General features: G+C 41.1%; 1 protein-coding gene across 1 annotated transcript in view; it reads right to left on the bottom strand.

The window, feature by feature from the left end:
* Positions 1-15,761, bottom strand: part of Magi2 (membrane associated guanylate kinase, WW and PDZ domain containing 2) — a 1,438,642-nt gene that overhangs the window by 231,213 nt on the left and 1,191,668 nt on the right. Inside the window, 1 exon segment of the mRNA XM_032907059.1 lies at positions 7,254-7,892. Coding sequence (XP_032762950.1) covers positions 7,254-7,892 — 639 coding nt within the window.

Here is a 15,761-nt window from a genome sequence, read left to right as displayed (position 1 = left end):
AGAGACAGTTGGGTGCTAGTGACCTCAGGCCTGCTGTGCCAGCCAGCTGGCTCTCAACAATTTCTAAAAAAATGTTTTGTTTATTTTTGTTTTATGGGCATCGGTATTTTGCCTGCATGTATGTCTGTGTGAAGGTGTCAGATCTTGGAGTAACAGACAGCTATGAGCGGCCATGTGGTTGTTGGGAATTGAACCTGGGTCCTCTGAATGAGCAGTCAGTGCTCTTAACCAGTGAGCCATCTCTCCAGCCCCTAGAAAGACTTTTAGTGAAATAGGAATTGAGTACATTTCCTTAAAGTAGTAAAAATACTACTGTGAAAGGAAGAGCTAGTATTTTAATAGTGTAAAATGTGACTTTCCATTAAACTCATGAATAAAACAGTTTTTTTCCATAATTTAAACTGTTAGTGCCTTTAAGGAAGCAATGATCTATTTTACCAACTGTAAAAATAAATCAGAAGCACGTAAGCAAGAAGAGAGAAGTTGTTTAGAATGGTGGCACAGACCTATAATCCTAGCGCTTGAGAAGCTAAGAGAGAATAAAGGGCATTTAGGGCCAGCCTTGGCTACAACACTAACTAAATCCCACATGAGTGCATGAGTGTGTATGTGTGCGTGAGTGGGGTGCGGGGCAAAATAACATCAAAACCGCTCAAACCATGGAAAGTAAGCTATTTGTTACCCATGTGGCTTGAATATATGCTTCCAAAGCCCAGGGAACAGAATGTAAAAGACAGATGAAACTATATAAAAATCACATCCCAAAGAAAATCATGAGAAATCAATAATGAAACATTCAGGCATGTTTGGGGAAAAAAAAAGAATGAACAGTTCTAATAAAAACTGTGAGGAAAAAGAAACCGTCTTGAACAGATTGAAAATGGAAAAGGTGGTATTTCAAAATTTATGGAACTCAGCTAAGAAATGGTCAGAGTAAATTTATAGCTGGAATGCTCTTATTATAAAGAGAAAAATAGATCCCCTGGTCTGAGGACATACCTCACAAAGATATAAGGGGAAAGCAAATCAAACACGAGGTTGGAAAAATGAGATGGCAAGGCCCACAGCAAAAGATACTCAAATAGAAACCCCAGGAAAACAGAATCAATCTACCCAAGCATGATTCTTAAACATTATTCTGTAACGGTGGTTTCAAAATTTATACTAACAAATTCAAATACTTCCGTGAGTGGTAAAATATGAAAAAGATAGAAAGGTAATCAGAACTAGTTTGTAAAGAAATAGGAAATTTGAACAGACCTAAGCGGGGGTTTGTGGGGGTGGGGGGGGAGTTGTTTTATCAGTGCTTAAGAAAGAAAACACAAACTCTTTTGAATAGAAGAGATTGAGTGGGACATTTTCCAAAGTTTTATAAGGCTAACATCAAAGACAAAGGAGATCGCAAGGAAAGGGCAGTGCTCCATCCATCCCCAACAAACACACAAGCAAGCAACCAGCAGTGTTCAAAGAACAACATACCACGGTCAAGTGTTGTAGTGGCAGGAATAGACACTTAAGACATATTATACCAACTGACCGTATTCACAGAATAATATAATACAATCGTGTCAGTAGGTGCAGAAGAAACACATGAGGATGCTGACATCACATCAAACGTCTCTTAACTTGATAAGGGGCATCTAAAACTCCTCTACCTAATATCATTCTAAACAGTGCAAGATTAATGCTTTCCCCTAAAACCAGTCACAGAAACAAAAAAAGGACAGCGGCCAGTAAGACATCTGTTTAGCATCACACTTGAACATTTAGCTGTGACCGACAACGACGTTGTCTGTTGTCTAGAGTCATCCGGCAGGAGGGCCTCAGTTGAGGAATTGAGTAGATCATGGTGGCCATTTTTCATGACTAGGGTTTTGGGGTTACTTTGTTAATTAACTGATGGGGGAAGGCCCAGCCAGCTGTGGGTAGTATCATCCCTAGGCATCGAGTAGGAACTGGCCTGCCACCCAGCTGGCAAGTGTCATTCCAGAAGGTGTCTCTATAATTCTTTGGCTGTGAAGTTAGTTCCTTGGTTGAGAGTCATGCTATGTGGGAATGGGAGACCCGCATGCCTTTAAGTTCCTGCCTTGACTTCTCTCAGTGACGGAATGTGAGGTAGAACTGTGAGCTCAAACCATTTCCTCCCCTAAGGTGCTGTTTATCAGTGTTTTCTCACAGGGAGGGGAATTAAGAGTGTAAGTCAAGAAAAAGATAACAGGGCCATACACATGTGGAAAAAAGGAAAGAAAAACAACTTGCTAGATGATATAATTATATAGAACATATTACAGGATGACAAAGATCAGATGTGCTTACATATATTAGCCATAAATAATTGGAAAATGACATTAAGAAAATGGTCCTTAAGAGCACTGGCTGCTCTTGAAGACCCAGGTTCGATTTCCAGCACCCACACAGCAGATCACAACTGTCTGTTTCTCTAGGGGATCTGAGGCCCTCTTCTTACTCCCCAGGTAAGAATGCGCACGAGGCATACAATTAATCTAAAACAATAAAATACAGTAGGGGCCTCAACGAAAGAAGTCCATGGTCTGTACATTGAAGACTCTACCCCTTGCTGAGAGAACCTGGAGGAGATTTGAGCAAGCAAGGAGGTACATCACATTTGGGATTGAGAAGTTCAGCGGTAAGCTGGAAAGCTGTTCTGTAGTTCCCTGATCTCAGCAGGTCTTTTATTGAACAGAATACATACAAAGCCATTGTGTGTGGAGCTGAAGAACCAGCCTGCTTCCATCTTGTAACCTTAACTACAGATGGTTCTGTATTGCCTGGCAATCAGACTTGGTTTCAGAAGTTGTTTATAACCATTTTGCAACCCCACCTTTGGTTCAGAAGTTATACGACCATGTATGACTCCCTTGCTGTGACTGCTTGCTGTGTTTATGTTGGTTTTTCTGAGACAGGGTTTTCTCTGCATAGCTTTGGCTGCCCTGGAACTCACTCTGTAAACCCAAGCTGGCATCAAACTGATAGATTTGCTTGCCCCTGCCTCCTAAGTGCTGGGATTAAAAGCCTGCACTGGGATGGGATGATCTTGTTTTGACCACTTACTGATGCTTTGCCCCAGGAATCCTGCCTCTTTCCCCCTAGCTGGAAACCCCCAACACCTGAGCTATAAAAGTTTCATCTTCCCCACATCCAATGCTGACTGACCTCCAGGACACTGAAGGTGGCAGTCCACGTGCATGAATAAAAAGGCTCGCTTTAATTAAAGGACTAATTAATTTGGTCACGATGATTTGGATCAGTGGTCTTTCTCTGCCCGTCTTTGGGATTAACAGAGCAGCAGCAAGTCATGGACGGAACATCTGTATCACAATTCCTGAGCCTCAGGGCTCAGGGACCATTTCAAAAGAAGGGAGGGAAAGATTTTAAGAACCAGAGGTAGGAGAGGATCCGAGCAAAATGGTGGCTTCTGGACGGGACAATTGCTCTCATGAGGTCAGAGCACCTGTGTTTGCCTACACACGATCTGCACAAAGTCAAGCTATAGAGAAGTCAACGTTCTCGGAAACAAGGGTTAGGGGCTCATGAGCCCTCATTGCTAACTGAGGAGCTGCTGATGGCTGATGGCTGCTTGAGAGGGAGAATCCGTTTTAAGGCATCTAAGGTCAATCGTGCTCGAGTGGATGGAAATACCCCGGCGTGTATGGGCAACGCTAATTTGATTTGGAGGATTATTAAGGAGTGAAGGGGGAATGAAGTTGGGATGAAGAGGGGAGATGGGGTGGGTCTGGGAGAAGTTAGGGAGGAATGAGGGATACACAGGATACAGTGCGGCACATATGAAACCCTAAGCGTTTATTAAAACTCTATACTCAAAAGGCCAATTCTATCATCTCTGTTTATATGCAAATGAAAGGAGCAGGAAGAGCCCAAACAATTTTGTAAAAATTTAGAGGGCTCACACTGATTTCAAGATTTACACGAAGCTACTGTAGTCTAGAAAGTGTTGTGTTAACATAAGAATATGCATGCAGACCAAGGGGACTGAGTAGGGGCTTTGGAAACAGACATCTCGGTGAGGTCATTTTCATCACCAGAGCCAACCAGTCAATGACAAAGAATGGGTTTTGTGGTTTTCCCAGGAAACAGTGCTAGAACAATTGTCTGTATTTGCGCAAACAAATGAAATGAATTTAAGTCCATAATACCATATAAGAATTACCTTGAAGTTGGTTTGGAGTTAAATATAGGCACTAAGGCTTTAGAATTTATAGAATAAAAACATAGGAAAAAATTTGTGATTTTAGGTTAAGCAAAGATGTGACAGCAAATGACTCAGGTTAAAATGAGCCTGGTTCACTTCACTTCACCCAATCTAAACCTCCCGTGCTTCTGCTCCAAAAGGCACCAAGAAGAAGGCACCAAAAGGCGCCGTCCTAAAGAAGCTCGGTACCTACAATGAGCTTTTGTCACTTAGGATGACGAACAGGGCCGTTTCAGAGATGCGGCAGAGAGTCACGTAGCACGCATCAGGCTCAACTCTCGGTACAAAAAAAATAAGGCAGGAAAAGCGATAAATAGGTCAATATAGAATTGGGAAAATACTTGAGGACACATGTAAGTAAAGAAGTTTATGAATGGTGATAAACACGTGAACACGTGAAAAGATCACAGGAATGTAAACTAACACCGTGCAAAGGAGTCGGTAAGTGTACTTTCAATAAAACGGCGGCGCTAAAGATTTATTTAACCACATGTGAGAAGCACTGGGCGGAGACTGGGGCTCTCAGACGTTGCCGAGGGACTGTGAAAGGGAGCCATTTTGGAAGCCTGTTAGACAATTTACCAACAGGTATGTTAGTCATAAAAATAGTATTGAAAGGTGAAACTATGTAGAAAAGCAGATTAGCGGTCCTTGGCGGCTGAAGGTAGGAGTGGAGAGGGTGACAGATCTGAGGGAGCATGGGGTGACGGATACTCTAAGGGATGGTGCTCATTATGCAAGTACGCCGCGTTTGAAGAACATGATGAACTATATACCTGCAATTGACTAATGTTATGTAAATAAATTATACCACGTGATTTATGTCTAACCAGTTAAATACAGCCTCCTAACAAAGACATTTAAAAGTAAGGCATACACAGGCATGATGTCATTCCCTCTGATTTAGAGTATATGTTTTATATATGTGCCAACCAGTTGGCATACTTCCTATATGAGAAAGAGTGGACTTATGGGTAGGGTAGAAATTTCTTTTCGTTGCATGCTTTCAGAATTGTTACTAGAAAAAAAAAAAGACAACTACCTCAATCATTGCTTCACAATCAAAGACACAAACAAAGAGGACAGTCAGCCAGGCTCCTGAAATGAGGAGGTGTTTGCTCATCAGAATGAGGCCACATGAATAGCCAAACCCCAGATAATCCACATGTGCAGCACTGCACAAACATGGAGCCAGCTCCTGCTACCTTCAGAGGGGAGTGACCGCTGTAAGAATTTTGGGGACCTCTACATGTTTCTAGCAAGGACTTCCAGATTCCACAGTGCTGCGCTAGGGAGAAAGCAAAGGCTTCATCCACCGCAAACAAACAGAGCAGCAGATAGAAGTCTCATGACTCACAGTCTAAGTGAGTGATCAGAGAGGGTGTGGAAGGGGAGGCGGAAGACCCAGGCGCCTCAGCTGAGCGCATGCGCACACGCAACAGACTGTTTCCAGAAAGGCACACATTACGGTAATAGCTAGGATTTCAAAGCATTATCCTGATAAGCCACAATTTAAAAGAAGCCATTTTATATACATTAAAAAATGTGTTTAAATTTCTTTCTGTGAGCCAAACAATGGCTACAATACAGCAATTTTCAGCTATACCCCTTAATATTAGAAATATTGTCCAAAATTTGAGTTTTTCAATTGAACATTAGGAATATACATGTTTAAATTAGAAACACTTCTATTAATCTTAAACAAGCAATGCAAGAAGTCAAAATATGCTGTCAACAGTTAATTACCAAACTTCATGTGCTACTTTATAACAATGCCCCAAGAAGGAGAACTGTGTGATTATTTTGTTATCCTATTAATTTCCCCTCGGTAATGGGAGCTTGCCATAGTGCTGCTCACAAATGCATAGCATTGGGTGAATCAACAATGTAATATTTCCCTGAAGGGAAAAAAGCTCCGGAGAGGGCCACATAAATCATAAATGGTTCTTTCTTTCAGCTCTGACTTCTTTTGCTTGCATTTAAAAATAACTGACTTCCCATGCTGTTTTGAGAGCTTTAAATAGGCGATCACATATGTTTAACCACATAGGGTTTTTTTTTGTGTGTGTGTGTGTGTGTGTGTGTGTGTGTGTGTGTGTGTGTGCATGGCTGTCCTCTGCTGAAGCTTCAGGGTCTGTTTAGATTCAGCAGACGAGTACTGAGTGAGCCACTCAAGATAGTAAGAACGTTACCATGAGTTTAGATGGCATTGAAACCCCGCTGTGACAGTCATACAGCCATGAATCAAGGACTTCCAGTCCTATGTCCTATTAACAGGTAGGGAGGGAAACTCGGTATCAGTCTGCACTATGTTCTTCCCATCAACAGAGAAGTATGGAAGGGCCCTTAGCTTTGCCCCATTCATTTTCTTACAAAGGCTCCAGAAGAGAGCAGTGAAGACTGGAAGCTTCCAGCACCCTCTTAAATTGTGTCCCCATGCTCTTCATGGAGCTCGCTGCCCAGACCCCTTTCCATCACTTTCCAGAGTTATCCACGGTGGTGGATGCCTGTGTCCCATAGTGGAATATTCCTATTCAAACGTATTTATTGGAATCCAGCTCCCAGTGGTCCTTACAAGGATTATCAGAGCACTTGCATTGTAGGAGCTGGCCGGCCTCCCCATTGCTGGCCTGGAAGCCCACATACAATTTGCAGTACTGTTTCCTTTACAAAGCAGGCTTCTCAAATCAACAGGCATAGACTGAGTTCTGCACAACTGACCTTTGTGACAAAACATAACATGGCCATGGCTGGAGCTCGTTCTTAACACTACAACTCCATATTGCTGGGGCAGTAAGACTGAAAGTGCCATCGTAGTGTACAATGTAAGTAGGGTCAAGGGAACACTGCGAATATTCAGCGATCTGGATCCTAAATTCACATTTGTCTCTCTGCCTCTTTTACCTTTTTTTTGAGGCATGATTTTATGCCAGCCTATAGAAAACTTCACTCAAACAATATTACTATAAAGAATTCTTCCCATCTACCCACACGTTGTACTTCACACCTGTGTTCGTCTTACCTCCTCGATGGATGATTAAAGAAGTTTCACTCCCGACGGGGCAGTCCTTAAGTATATCCACTACTTCTGTATGGCTCAGGCTCTGTACATTCTGTTGGTTGATCTCAACAATGAGGTCTCCTTCGCACAGCCCAGGGCATCCCTGAATGTCAAGTATTTGTTTCACCCGCTGTCCCGTGGGACTGTCGGCAATAGTAAAGCCAAATCCCTGGGCACCTTTCACAATGGTTAAGGTCATAAGTTCAGCTTGAGTGGCTCCAGATGAAGCCATAGACACATTGTCATCATGGACGGGTGGTGGATATGTGCCATCTAGTTGGCCATCAGCTGGCATGGAGTGCAAAGAATGAGGTGGCCGGTCTGTAATATCTGGGACCGACTGTGAGGTCCGAGAAATGTATTCCAAATATGTTTCATAGTTATGTCTTCCATTGACCATCACCGGAGGTGGCCTCTCCATTATTGCAAGGGGTGGCACCATGCTGTTGGCAGGATCTTCAGGATCAAAGGGCAAAGGGTAGCCACGACACAACACCAGGTTGACACTCTGACCAATAGGAACAGACTGGAAAAGTTTGACAACATCTGCATGAGTGTGTCCAAGGACACAAACTTCATTAATATAGACAATGACATCACCTGCAAAGAAAAAAGGAGAGATTGACAACATGAGGTAAGTTCAATTAACATTGACATAGAGAAATGGAATTATTTATGAGAACACCGAAAGAGTTCTCTGCTTCTCAGTCAACAGTAAGAAATCAGTTACAGTAATACTTCAGTTCTCCGTAGGTGACTCAAGGACACAAAGGTCCGCCAACAGGAGAATGGGCAACCACATTCAGGCTCAGGAAGAACAAAAGCTAAAGGAATTTGTACTTTGAAGAAACATACGTTTCGTTTTTCTTTTCTTTTCCATTTCCATTTCAGTGTAACCAAGATCAAAGAAATTTCAAACAGAGAAGTGATAGCCATAAATTTTGGATGAAAAAGAAAATTCTGGTATTTGAAGAATTGTGAAGGTGCTGCGAGAACGAAACGAGAAGGCAAAGCGACAGGGCTTGGTGGCCTCTGAGCATTGTAAGAATGTAGTCACCATGGATAATGGGGGCTCGGGACCCTGTCAGTCAAACAGGGAGCTTCTGTGGACACAGTCTCTTATCTTGGAAAAATTATTTCAGCAACAACATTTGTTCTTTTTCCCAAGGGAGAATTAGCATAGGCTTGTAGGAGTCTACCGGTTAGGAGCAAACTTTATGAACTTAGAAATGCTGTGAATACAAATTATTCATTATGAAATATAATCATTAAAAAGATTTCTCCCTTTAAATGTAAAAGGCACAGTTATTTGAGATAATTGTTTTAAAATTTCTTAAATTATGGATGAATAACAACTTTATTTTTGGAGACTAGTTCTATTATGGGTGGGTATTTTTATCCTGATGAAACATAATACTTGAAGCTTTGAACTTGAAAATTAAAATAGTGGCTGCCGCCGCCGAGGAGTATATGAGGAAGGAAAGCTCTGCTCTTACAGATCATCAGAGGCCAACTCAGTAGACAGCTCAGTATGGTGGAGTTTTGAACTGCATAGTACAAGTGGCCAGGGATTTTTCTCTGAGATATCCTCATCTATCAAGACAGCAAACACCAAAATAATTAACAGACTTATACATTTTCAGGTATATGTATATGTGTGTGTGTGTGTGTGTGTGTGTGTGTGTGTGTGTGTGTGTAGATTAAGTCTCCCCAATGTACTTATAAATGAGTAGTTCTAGGAGTAAAAATTCCTAAGAAAAATACCTTCAACTTTGTTGGTCTGATTAACAAGCCATTTTTCCTAAATGTGAGGCAACCGGAAGTTCTAAAGAAATAGATAGAAAGGCTCAACAGACATTGGCAAAGGACCTAGGGTAGGGTTGCTTCTAGAAAGTTCTGTAGCCTTTGTGAGTAAATGCTTGACCACACATTTCCACAATGTCAGAAAGGGTGCTGAAGCACTGAACCCACACTCACAGAGCTGGAGTGGCTCTTCCTTCTCGGCTATTAGGCTTTCTTGCTTGAGGGGAGCCGGTGGGAATGACTCTGCATCATTTTAAACTAACTCTATTATTCATTTCAGAGTCCTAAAAAATGACAGAGCCAGATAGGGTATTTTCTCTCCTCCTCTCCCACCTCCATCCCACTCTCTGGTACTGTTTGGTGTTGAGGATTAAGGCCAGGGGCACTCACATGCTAGGTAACTGTTCTACTACTGTGTTGTATCATGTCTTTAATTAGAATTCCCCAGATTGCTAGGGAGGACAAACATCTTATGTCAGTTTGCTCTTGGGCACATCTGATATTCCCTTTCATCCATCCATCCATCCATTCACCCACCTATCTATCCATCTATCCATCCATCCATCCATCCACCCACCTATCTATCCATCTATCCATCTATCCATCCATCCATCCATCATTCATCTACCCACCCATCATCCACCCATTATCATCCTTCATCCATCCATCTATCATCTATATATCCATCATCCATCCACCTACCACCCATCATTCATCTATCCATCTATCCATTATCAAATCTATCTATCTATCTATCTATCTATCTATCTATCTATCTATCTATCTATCTATCTATCTATCTATCTACCTACCTACCTACCTACCTTTATTCTGGCCCCAGTGTTTTCTGTGTGTTTAGAAGACTGCCTGAGATAGGAAGATGACTTGGGATAGTGATGCAAAAGACTGAGTTCCAAGCCTATCATTTATTAGGAATTTGATTTAGCACAAGGATTTGATCAGATTTCCTTTAAATGATGAAGAAACATAATACCAACTTATTATTTGGGAAATAACTGATAATTAGATAATAGGTGACAAGGCTGTGACTCTACATCTTTATGAAAATATGGTTGCTATTCCTGTAGTTATTTGTCCTTGATAACATCCTTCTGAAAAACTAGGGTGGCCCAATTAAGATATTCCCACTACAGTCATAGCCAAATGATTATAGAAGTGACTGATTCCAAGTGACCAAGTAAAAGGCAGGAAGGTGACAGATGCCACTTTACTCTAAGGCTGTCACTAACTTTAATCACAGTTGACAACCCTTGGTCTCTTAATCTTTCTCTCTGTTCTTCTGGTCTTCTCTAGGAAAAAGGAACTAGTTCTCTTCAGGTCTAAAGAACAGGCATGTGGTAATTAATGAGAACTATTTGTGGTTCTTTGCAACACTGCCTTTAAATGTGTACAAATGGTTTCTACTCCATAGATTTTTCAAGTCATAAAACAAAGCAACTGATGAATAGTATTCTCTTTACTGGGAAAAACAAATTTCTGAAGGTTAAAGATGAGAGTTGAGTTACTGAAAAGCTATCTAACTCCTTGACAAGATTCAATTGTCCACTTTACAAATTATATAAATGCCTAGCTAATGTGCTGTTTCAAAAACTGCTGTAGATGGTGATATATACAAACATGTGCTTGTTTAGATGGAATGGACAAATCAGGTTATTCGTAGACTATGCTGTATGAATGTCATTTACATGTTGTGAAACAAAATAGAAGCCACCTGGCATGTGTCATCCTACTGTGTTCCAAGCCAAGTTCTAAGATAGACTGGATTTAAGAGCACAGGCAGGGGGCCTAGCTCTACTGCCGATCTGCTTGCTTCTTTCAGAGGGAGAGTTGTAAAGGGGTCACTTGATTTCGGAATCTCTCAGTTTCTTCTTTTATAAGCTGGAAATTAGAACATTACATTCATTTCTGCTGTTTCAGGTCTACTGTGAAAATGAGATCTTGCTGTGAAAACATTTTTACCAAGGAAAGATTCTTCACACAAATATAAGGATGCATTTCTCTGGAAAGCTAAGCACATCTTTTCATTGCCTGGAAGGCTACATGGATTCCTCGATTGGACATTTACTTACAACCCGATTCAAGACAGGCAATTCTAGGAATATTGACTTTAGGTCAGATTGATGTGACAGATGAATGTCATGACTTACACTGGTGTGGCCTCACAGAGATCTGATACCCAATGATGGGGTACAGGTAAGAGAAAGGGTGTTTAAAGCTACTGTTCTATATGAAAAAAATGTTCTAAAGTAATTTGGTTCTTTCTTAGTCATGGAGATAAATATTTATCACTGGATTTTTCCTGGACACCTCATCATTTTGGGAATAAAAGAGAACACTCTTGATGAAGGATTGTTTAAATTAGAGTTATTTTTATGCCAAGTCCCTCTACTCCCACATTCTTTGAGTCACCGTGGACTAAAGAATCTTCCTTTTTTGTGTCTCTTATATTGGATCTGCTTTCCTTAACTACCTCTGTGGACCCAACTCTGTGAATTGACTTCTTGATCAATACTCTTTTTATAGTCTACTCTGCTGAGTTAAAGACACTTGACAGCCATAGCTGCCATTTCCCACTCTTTATCTACAGTCCTTTGACCTTATTTCTGTCTTCTCCACCCCACGGATCACCACTGTGGGAAGCCAGTATCAATACTGCTCACAAGCCCTACCTTGAAGCTCGCCATTCAGGTGGAATCTCCTATTCACTACCCTCCACTTTAATGGATACATTTACCTCGACATATCCATCTCTTTTCCTACGTCTTCAAGGACATATTGTACTGTTCCAGTGAAATCGCAGTTACCATATGCTTGTGGCTCTAAACCTCAGACTTAAGTTTTGCTGCTGTTTTGCCTCTTCCAAGCTTTCTGTACAACGTGCAGAATATTATATCAGTACCATATTGGAAATTCTTTACATATTAGGTAGATTTTCATTGAATAGAGTGGTGGGAATAGTTAGAGGAAAACAGCGAAAAGAAATCAAAGCTGAACTTAATACCTTCCCATTAGCGTTTCAAAGTTTTCCTTTTAATCAAGTCAGATTATGATAAAAGAAAAATTTTCATCAACCCTATACATCCTACCAATTATATACACTCTATATGAAACGAGTTAATTCTTCTTCTTACCCAATACGATTTATTAAAGTGTACTTTCTGGGCCTTGTGTTAAATTTAATAGTATTAAGATATTATTTTGACATAGAATTTGATTACCTTTTGTTTCCATTTTCACTGTTTTGTAACGGTCACAAACACATACGTCATACATGTTAACACATTATTTATAATGGTCACAAGCACGTACATTGTACATGTTTACACATTGTTTTGGACCTTATTGATGTTGATTTACTTGTCAATGTTCCCATTCACATTAAAGAAAAGTGTTTTCATTTCGGGAACTTAAGTACACTGTGGTTAGTTGGGGAAGAAGGCTCAGGTGGAGAATAAACATATGACCCGTGCATGTAGCAGTGGGTAGAACACACATCATCCACAGTTGAGCATCTCAGTGCATGCTCATGTCTGCCCGAAAATGGGAAAGACCAGGCCAACAGCACTGAAGAAAGCAAACTGGTCAATGCCCTTTCCCATGATGTTTCCAGAAGAACTTGTTAAAATGGCTCTATGCCTTTTACTGCTCAAAAGTTTTCCCTTAGACCTAAATCTAATTTCTTCTGCTAAAAATGTCTCAATTTCTATTCTTACAAAGATAGGAACATCGTTCTTCTGAAAATAGTTTCTGAAATTCCCATGGAGTCTCTTTAAGATGAAAGTTAGAAAATCAGGCTTCAGTCTGAGGAGAACTCCGTCTGGGCAGTAGATCTTGCCATAGTTCCGTTAACTTGTTTTGGAGATGGCATTACTGTGCATGCCATCAATTTTGGGTAGAGGAATAAAAATGGGTGCTTAAGTTATGAGAGCTATAAAGATATTATTTGAATATAAAGCATGACAAACGACATTGTCAACTAAGATGCGGTGAAACAAACTTTAAATATTAAAATACCTTGTTTTAATGTTTTTTAAAATTTTTTTTATTGATTCTTCTCTCATACAATGGACCCCAACTGCAGCTTCCCCCTCCATCCGTCCCATTTTCCCTTCTACCTCCCCTCTCCCCCAGATTCGTTCCCCACCGCTGTCCCCCCAAAGTGTAGGCCTCCCAGGGCGGTCAACTGAATACTGTACAACAAGATACAATAGAACAAAGGACAAACTCTCATATCAAGGCTGGGCAAGGCACCCAGGAAGGGGAACAGGGTCCCAAAGACAATGTGTGCTATGGTCATGCACGGCGTAATGGGAAATATAATTGCTTAAAAGTCATGAGGTGTTGATTTTTATGCGGGTATGTCAATAACTATTAACTATTTCTGTGCTTTGGTCCTTATTTATTTATTAATTTATTTAGCAAAGATTTCCATGTATTTAATTGTTACCAAGAGACAGGTATCATGCTATAAACAGAACATCAGGTCAGATAATCACTAAAGTATTTTTTCACTGAAATTCTCCTCTTCTCTTTCCTTCCCTTCCCTTTCCCCATCTCTTCTTTTTCTCTCTCCTTCCCCTTCTCCTTTTCCTATGCCAGGAATCTCTTTCTGCAGGAGTCTCTAGCTGTGCTTTCTGGTGTCACAGTAATAACCAGGAGTGGACAAAGGGAAACCACATTAGTTTATTGGATCATAGGGTCTGCTAATTGCAGTAGATGGGACCTCTCTAATGGCTCTTGATTCTTCTGGTCAGGATTATTTCTGTCCCCAAGAGATGTGAGGTATGTGTGATTCTGCACACTGTTGGCATTATTGTCAGAGGCTACCGAGCACCAGATACCGTCTTGCGTTGACTTCCTTGTGAACTCGCCACCAGCCCACATGTTCAACATACTTTCTTCTCATTGTCTTCCAGTGCCTGGCGATTAGTGCCATCTCCAGGGCCATATCCAAGGCATGTGGTGCCTATCCTCCTCATTTCTCACCTCTCTTCATGCGTTCTTCGCTGTGGTTAGCCTATCCATTGAGTTGCCCCTCCCCAATACACACAATTCCCCTCCAGCCTCTGGGTTCTCTACCCCACATTTGATTTTTATTCTTTTGCTCACCAACAAACATCTCTGAGGCCAGCTTCACCTTTTTGACCACTTTGTAACCATCTCTTGTTACTTATTCCCAGTAGAGCAACCTTCAATCCTGAGCCCTATGGCTAGCGCATGTGATGCCTCTAGTCGGTGACTCTGTTTTAATATTCTTGGTATTCATCTGGCATTTATAACCCTCACCTGATCCAGTCTTTACTTTATACACAGACATTTGAGATTGGAAGAGGTTAAGTAACTTAAGAATTCACAGTGATAATTAGGTCAAATTCAGATACCAAATCCAGGACCTCGATATAAGTGTTAAGAATTTTAAGTGGGCCAGGCTAAATTTTGACGTAAGTATATTTTTCAAATTATTATCTGCCGGGCTGCTGGGTAAAATATCTTCAGTTCCTGAGTGTGAAAATTGAGAGATGAACTGCAGTGTTCTTTTGATTGGCTAAGATAATGGAGGGAGGTAGTGAAGCAGATCATTACGAACAGGGAAATCCATTGCAATAGCCTCGTCCATTTTCTGCAGTCATCCACAATGCATTGTTTGGAAGAGGGCTTAGGGGATGCTGAGCTGGAGGAGTGACACTCAGAACCATCGTGATATATCACGTACGCACAAATATGTAAACATTAGAACAGGTAATTTCTAGGATGTGGCTTTGAAGGCCCTGCATCTGATAATGTGCACGACATTGGGTGGTTTCAATGGTCCCAGTGAACCACTGAATGGGCCCATCTCTGGAGGCTTCCTCAGACTTTCTACCAAAGCATCCAGTGACTGCAATGTGTTCTGTGAAGGCAGAGAACACTCCGTCTATAAGCCCAGCCTTAAGATGATACAGTAACCACTTCTCAAAAGAGGAAAAGGTTTCTTAATCGCATCTTAGTACTTCTGCCCTGTGACCTGGTGCAGATGTTTAATTAAAAGCTTGCCTTACGAAGCACACAGGCAACAATTACTCTCCGACAGCTGCGCGTCAGTCCAGCAATCTATTTACATCCCCTCAGTGTTGGCATCGAGTGCTGTGATGTATTTAAATCCTGCTATTTTGTTTCCTTGAAAGGAACATAAAAAACACATTGTGAGGGAATCTAAAGCACTGATTATCTGCTGATCTGGCAAAAGATGAAACAATATTTCAGACATAAAGTAGAGGCAAAGCGGCAAAAAGCAGCAGAGAGTGTTCTGTGTTTTTAAAATTATTGCAAAGTTCCCTAAAGTAGAGGCTTTCGAAATAACCTGTTCGCTTCAGGAACTCGGCAGCATAAATGGTGGGTGAATCTGTCATTTTGCTAAAAGAATATAATGCATTTTAAACAACCAAGTGACAAATATGTTTTTTGGAGGAACTGCATAAAACACAAAAGAAACTACCTTTGAAATGATCTCAAAACCCCAAAGTTTATGAGGAGCATTTTAAGTGTTTTCTAGACTTTCCCTAAGTGCCACTGTGCATTGAGCGCACACATCTGGGCTTAGCCACATATAGCCACCCAACCACAACCACAACTACCCAAGCTATGAAAGTACCTTATAAGGGGTTA

Source organism: Rattus rattus, chromosome 6 (genome assembly GCF_011064425.1).
Source record: "Rattus rattus isolate New Zealand chromosome 6, Rrattus_CSIRO_v1, whole genome shotgun sequence".
NCBI lineage: Eukaryota > Metazoa > Chordata > Mammalia > Rodentia > Muridae > Rattus > Rattus rattus.
The sequence above is the reverse complement of the archived record's forward strand: the minus strand, read 5'-3'. Positions and strand labels throughout refer to the sequence as shown.